The following is a 7,645-nucleotide window of genomic DNA, read 5'->3' on the forward strand; positions in this document are numbered from 1 at the left end:
GCCAGCCCTTGTCACAGCATCATTTCTGTCAGACAACTAATTACCAATTTTGCAAACTATGTATGGTTTAATGTTGAGTTGGGAGAGTTTGTTAATATTTGTAGCATAGCAGATAGTACCAAAGGCTTTGGCAAGGTCCAGATAAGCAGTTTGGGCTGTATGCTCGTTATCCATAATCCTTTCAAAGAGCACAGCCAGGTTGAGCAGGCATGATCTGCCTTTAACAAATCAGCTGTTACAGGAAAACTGAAATACTGATGTCCATTTTTATCTATTGCATATGATGATACATAACTTCCTTTATGGAAACACAGCCCTTGATACAAAGGACTAGCTGTCTACTATTCAGTAAATTGTATGCATTAAACATACTTCTTTCATTACCAGATTGCGATAATCTTATCTTTTCCTTCTGATTTTTTCCAAATGAGTGCATACATGCTACTTTTGCTTATAGCCTGCAAAATAATAATAATGATAATAATTTCCTACAATGTTCTAGTTATATAAATGGCAGTCCATGCAGTGTAATACAAAATATTAACTGTCTTTCATCTCTTTATTTCTAAGTTTCCTTTGCTGTGTTAAGAAAAGTGGAGTCAAATGTCCTGATTAGGAAGACATGCACCACTGGATCGTGCAACTGTTCTGTATGATATAAAATGAATACAAGCTATTTTGCAACATCAGAAGCCATTGAGTTCTGCTACAGTTCATTCAACGGTTCCTGCATGAGATCCATAAGATTAGTCAGCACACAATACATCATGTATGTTGCACTGTGTTCAGCAATTTTGATGACTGTTATTGGAAATGTGACCATAATCATCTCAATTTCCCAATTCAAACAGCTTCACACTCCTACAAATTATCTTCTTCTTTCTTTGGCGGTCACTGACTTTCTGGTAGGAAGCTTTGTTATGCCATACAGCATGGTGCGATCGATTGAAACCTGCTGGTATTTTGGAGACTTATTTTGTAAGATCCATACTAGCACAGACATCATGTTAAGCACGTCATCAATACTGCACTTGTCTTTCATTTCCATTGACAGGTACTATGCTGTGTGTGATCCACTGAGATATCCAGCACTGATTTCTGGCTCTGTCACTGGGATAATGATCATAATCTGCTGGGCAGTCTCTGCAGGAATCTCCTTTGGAATGGTCTTTCTGGAACTTAACATAAAGGGATGTGAAGCATTTTACTATCAGCATGTAAAATGTATCGGAGGATGCACTTTGTTCCTCAGTAAAGAAGCAGCGTTGCTTTCTTCCATGATCTCGTTTTACATTCCTGGCTTTGTTATGGTATGCATCTACCTAAAGATATACTCTGTGGCAAGAAAGCAGGCCAGATCTTTAAAAGATATAACAGTACGTCATCATACACAAGAAGACAGACGTAGCCAACTCTCTGGAAAAAGAGAAAGAAAAGCAGCAAAAACACTGGGGATAGTCATGGGAGTCTTTCTCACATGTTGGTTTCCATTTTTCTGTTGTAATGTAATGGATCCTTTTCTAGGGTATGCCATGCCATCTGTTTTGGTAGATGCACTAGTATGGTTTGGTTACTTAAACTCTACTTTTAATCCAATGATATATGCTTTTTTTTACACATGGTTTCAAAAAGCACTGAAAATGATTGCATCAGGAAAGCTTTTTAAACATGACTCCTCAAATGCCAGGTTACAATATTTTCATGATGAATAATCATTATATTTGTAGCATTTTGGATACTACTGCTATGCTTGTGCAGGACCTGGGGTATGAAGCAGGTACCCTCTCTGTCTTGAGTTAACATGTTCTTTGTGTGCCTGTGTGGGTTCCCCTCTGTAGTCTGTTTTTCTGTTCAAAGACATGTGAGTAGAGTAACTAAATTGAAAGTGACAGTGCTTGTAGACTTTGCTCTTATGGCCCAAGTCATTGATTAATATTCTTCTGAAAAAATACCAAGTTAACAAATTATTAAGTAAATAACTAATGCGTTTGCAGTTGTTTCCAGATGTTAATATCATTCTGCAGATAGAATTAAATGACATATTACACACCCGTGTCATACTTTTTTTAAGTAAATCTTGCAGTCTTTTTAAAGGTATCCTAGTTTTTGCCATTATTTGCTTCATAGTATACCTATATTTATAGCTTAATATGTTCAGTCTTAATTGGGTACATATTGTTTTATCTCAGTATTGGTTCTTCATCAGTGTAAAGACAGTTTTCTTCATTTAATAGCACTAATCAGTAGAAATAAATCAGCTTGTTGGCTAGAAATAGTTGGTATGTTTTCCACCACTAATAAAATCCTGGTCACCTGAGGTTCAGCTGGACAGAAAGAAATGAAGTGTCTTATGGGGTACACTCGCTATTTGGGAGGGGGGGGTTAAAATCTTCAGAAGCTGAGTAGCTATGTTTCTGGGTAAGCATTTCAGAAAGAGAGAAAGAGAGAATATCACTGTTATTAGAATATATGATGTCCAGATCCCAGCTGGTGAATTGTCATTTTTCTTATTTTTAATTTATTTATTAGTCAGGTAAGACCACTGGGCACAAGTGTTCTTTTTCAGGAGCAACTGAGAGCATTGTCTGGTTAAGTGACTTGCTCAGGACTACACAAGTTGTGGGTGGAAATTAAATTAAATAAATCAACCTCAGTAATGTAGTACAAAGCTCATTAACAACTTGCAGCCTTATGCCTCTGAGTTAAAATGTCATCCTAGAATGGTGGTTAACATGCAGTCAGAGGGAAAGGATTTGCAGCATGGTCAGAAGGAAGAGATAGGAAATTTATACAGGGACTGGGAGAAAAACACACACTGCACATGTAAACAATCAAACATATATGTTCATAACGTACAATTGCCTGTGATAGCTTACTACTAGTTACAAGAGGTCTGAAGTAATAAGACAAAACTGACTTATTTCATAATATGCTATCTGGATTATATGAAGGGAAACTGCAAAAAATGTATTGCATCTGTAAAAAAGAAACAAATATACTCAACACTATAAGGATGCTATTTTTTTGTTGTCATCAAAAGTCTATAAATTAGATATAATAAAATACTATTCATGTTATAGTTTATATGCTGAATAATTTTGTTTTCTGTACTGTAATATCTTTATGATGTTGTGATATTTTGAAGACCGATGAAAGCTATTTTTTGTGAAAATGACCACTCACAAAAATAAAAACCTGGTACTTATATTTAATTTAAAACTTGTTTTGTAGATATTCCCTGGGATTCACAAACAAGAGTGCATACTTTGCTCTAAGCCTACATGGTTAGCAATGATGTTCATTGAATATGCAAGCTGCAAAGGAAGCCTACGCATTCAACAGCACCTCTCCGTGGCTAGCACAAGTATTCCTGCCCATGAAGAGGTGCACGGAGCCTTCGGCATGCAAATATAAACATTAGGTGTTGCATGCACTCAAACCCAGTAAGTGAGAATGTGCAGAGAGCATAACAGAAGGTGAAGGCAACTTTAATGAAATAGTTAAGAGGCAGGAGAAGCTAAACAAGACAACTGTACTCAGATAATAAATGTGATTAATGCACAGAGGGCTTTCTTTACAGAAATTTATATTTATTTAAACAAGTAATCCTGTTCACTTTATTGACCCATGTACATAAGTAAAACTGGAAATGGTTACAAAGGATGTGAGAGGGACACAAAGCTATAGTGTAACAAAGGGAAATTAATGTGATAAATGCTTATAAACTGCTGAGTTGAGATAACAGCAATGGAAGATATACTGGGGAATATGTACATATACTGCAGTTATTGCATATCAAATGTGTTTCTAGAAAGTTATCTGTTGTAACTGACAGTATGCTGTATTCTCCACTTAATCATGTCTAAAGAAAAATAAATTAACACTACAGCTGTCTAATGCACTTAGAAAGATACATTTCTTTGTCATTTGTTGTCACTTGTAAACAATAGAAAGTGTATTATACATTTAAACATGTATTAGCCAAGCATGTGTTGCATATTAATGTAAATTATAAATGCAGGCACTATACATTTTCTGTGACATGCTCAGTAATATTTGTGTTACTCACATGATTGTACTGAGAATGCCTAGCTATACCTGTGTGACAGGTGTATGGAAGTACTCTGTCATTGGAATATAAACTGTGGGAGTGATCAACAGTACAATGAATTGCATTCACATGACTGATGTTAGAACACATACAGGTTAAAGAACTGTAAGGATGTCATTGCCTTATGTGTATGAAGGAAACTATACTGATGGTTGTTATGGCAGTGTACACACGTGACAATGTGGCAGTGTTGAGAAGAATCACATATACTTGTTCACTCATTCTAATAATAGTAATAAGTGATGAAAGCATTTTAAACAACCTGCATGCTGATAATGGCAGAAAGTTAGTGCATGCTGTGTATGTATGTTTGTAGCAAACTACAGAAAGACGTGAAGCATACACAGATGTGTCAGATTGACCAGGACAAAAACAGAATAATAATCAGATATACATATTACTATTTTTCTAACTGTAGCAGGTGTGACATACATAGATCCAAAATTAATAATGCTAATTTGGCATATTCAAAAATGCACATAAATTAAGGTAAAAATCAAGTGTAGTCCATCGCCTGACAAATAGGTTGTGTTTCTAAATGTCATGATGTATACCAATATGCATAGGATGTATTTTTTAAGTGTATTTTTAACATATATCCCAAATGGATAGGTATCCCTCACCAGGCAAAACCAAAATAAAAGTCAACACCAGCATTATGTTGTTAATACATCAACTAATGGGCAAACGTATCAGATGTATGGCTACAATTATTTGTGACTATGATGCATTTGTGACACTGTGGCCAATGATATGACATGTGCCCTTCCTGGTTTAAGTGTCATACCTGACATGCCAACTTGAAAAAGTGTACTAAGTACAGATGTGAATGCAATATATTTTAATTAATATATAACCCTGAAGTGAGCCTTGTTAAAATCAGTAATAAGGACAGTAACATACAACACACCATGTGTATTACTAAATGACCTGTTGTAGATTTACATTGCACATACACGAACTGTACACTGGCCTGTGACAAATGCTGTTCTCCTTTGCTCATAGGACACTAACTGCATTGCGAGGACGGTGGCAAAGCCAACGTTTTCAGAGGCTAATTCAATTAAATCTTGACAAAGAACAACAAATATCTCATGACATTCATTACTTAAGGAATCTTTGCTAAATGGTTAGCATCTATTACATCATTATATTGGGCATGCTCACAAGGAATTACAGCAAACGGTATCTTAACATCAACTAACCAAAACAAACATACCGCTCAAGTATCCAGATTTTTCGTCTGTTCCTCATAAAATTTGTGATTTTCTGTATTTTTGCAACAAATTAGTGAGGATTGAATTCACTAAATAATGATAGACATTTGTGTTTCAGACATCATGTCCTTCAACAAATGCATAGTAACACAAGATATTTTATTCTAGCAATTTCTAAGTTTGTTAGAGCAATATTTAAAATCCATCCCTATTTTGGGTGCTATGCCCCACTCCATTATTTTTGGCTTTGTCCAGATTTTTTGTGCTAAGAGGTTGACAGCCATGAACACAAACATACAAGAAAGTATCATAACACAAGCTCACTAATGCTTTGTGATGATTATTCATCATGCCACATATTAAGAACTGTTCTATAAGCCGTCATGTCCTACAAAGCCCTAGTGTGTGAAGAAAAGAATGACAATAAGATGTAAATGTTTGCATGAAGACATGCAATACAGATCATTATTATTTTGAAAATAAATAAAGCCTGTGAGCAGTCACTGACATATGCAGCATTTGCATCTTGCCAGACTCAAACATGTGCCAAGGACAGACCTCAAAGAGATTGTGTATTAAATATTGATGCCACAAAAAGAGGCATATCTATAGTGTCATGAAGAGCACACTTGAAGAGATTACATTACTATCCTATTGCAATGGGAATTGCTCCCCTCACTTGGTGTGAAACCTTAAAATGTGGACCCTTACTGTGCAATATATACATTCATGGCCTAAGCCACAATGTTTGTCACAACTGTCCAAAAGACTGATATTACCAGAGTCAAACCTCTACTAATCATACTGCACCTGCCAGTAGACAGCAATGGAGATTCTCACAAATAACATAAATCAAGGTGTGATAGAAAGGGCTTTTGATGTTAATTTACCCAATATAAATTTATCTGAGTGATGAAAAGGAGGTAGCTATGTCAATGTTCACACAGCTATGAACAGTGTAATATCACTATTGCTTTGCCAAGCTACTTTTTTCATCCACATTCATTTGCACATATAGTTCCAGATTCAAACTACAGTACATCTGTGTAGATATGCTATGCAAGACAGTATTAACTGCATGTGCCATGGCTGCACTCACACCACAAGAATCCCAGAACACCTTTTTGACTGCCAAGATATTCCCAGTGTGTTGAAAGGTGCTTGTCCAACATAAAAAAATGGAGAAATAATTTGATGCAATACTGTTTGTGTCATGTCAGTACACTTATATAATGCTGCCCATTGTGAGAATTAAACAACAGCCTATGTAAATCCACAGGCCAACAAAATTTGTGTAAATCTCATGCTCCACAATGGAAGTCTTCCTGAAGTTGTGAGACACCACCTGTTTGAAGTCATTACATCATATCATTGTGTTGCAAACTAGTTTTTTGAGGTAAAAAGGATTGAGAGGACCCTCCCACTGTAACTGTACTACACATTGCAGCCATGGGAAATGTCATTCATGCATAGAAGTATACTGGCACACAATGATTACAGTCACTCATTGCAGGTTGTGAGCACTTACCTATGCAACCACAGAAGGTACCTGATATCGTGTGGACTGAATATGCCACAGGAGAAGTTTTACTAAAATTGTGATATATTTGTGTATTTAAAAGCATTACTTCATCTTACTGCTGCAAGTTATATGTGTGCCTGTAATTTGATTAAATGAGGAGTGGGATCTGTCTCGTTGTCACACAATGTTGTATGATGCTAGGTATACCCAACACACGTTATGCATAATGCAGTCATCCTTGTGACTATTGAATCACAATCATACACAATATGTAGATAATCATGGATTCATACTTATGGCTTACTAAGACAATAAGCTACAGAACATTGTCTCATTTCCTCACATCACAGGAGAAGGCTTACTACTATTTTTGAAAAGGCATATTTCAACAAATTACATCATCAGTGTTAAACAGAGCATTTTTCTGTGTAAATGGACAGGAAGCATTAAAAGATGAATCCCCAGCTACACATGAACACACTAGATATGTGGGTGACAACATTATTACCTACATGTATATTCATACTCGTACTGACAATTCTGTCTAAGAAGTAATGTCTGGTGTAGGACTGACTACCTAACTATGGTCACAAGCTAGACAGCATTGCATGAATCACAAGCATCATGTGGGTTGTGCATTTACAGCTGTGACAATTCACAGTTGAATGAATGGAATCACCATTTTTTTAACAGGGTGATGTTTCTGATAAAAGTGAATGAAGTAGTGGAAGAGCCCAATAACACTGTACAGCTGCACATCAGATATGTCTTTGAAGCCTTTTCTACATAGCGTTT

The 7,645-nt window shown here is 36.0% G+C and overlaps 1 protein-coding gene across 1 annotated transcript; it reads left to right on the plus strand.

The window, feature by feature from the left end:
* Window positions 1–662: 662 nt before the first annotated feature.
* LOC122797003 (trace amine-associated receptor 1-like) lies at window positions 663–1,712 on the plus strand. Its single transcript, XM_044065808.1, has 2 exons — window positions 663–978; window positions 1,051–1,712. The coding sequence occupies exons 1-2, from the start codon at window positions 663–665 to the stop codon at window positions 1,710–1,712; spliced, it is 978 nt and encodes a 325-aa protein (XP_043921743.1).
* Window positions 1,713–7,645: the final 5,933 nt, after the last annotated feature.

Source organism: Protopterus annectens, chromosome 1.part0 (genome assembly GCF_019279795.1).
Source record: "Protopterus annectens isolate FY-2018-M chromosome 1.part0, PAN1.0, whole genome shotgun sequence".
Classification (NCBI taxonomy): Eukaryota; Metazoa; Chordata; order Ceratodontiformes; family Protopteridae; genus Protopterus; species Protopterus annectens.

Coding starts and splice junctions, on each gene's coding strand:
- LOC122797003 (XM_044065808.1), top strand. CDS start 663: ATGAATACAAGCTATTTTGCAACATCAGAAGCCATTGAGTTCTGCTAC. Junction 979..1,050: donor GTATTTTGGAGACTTATTTT/GTAAGATCCATA, acceptor TCATTTCCATTG/ACAGGTACTATGCTGTGTGT.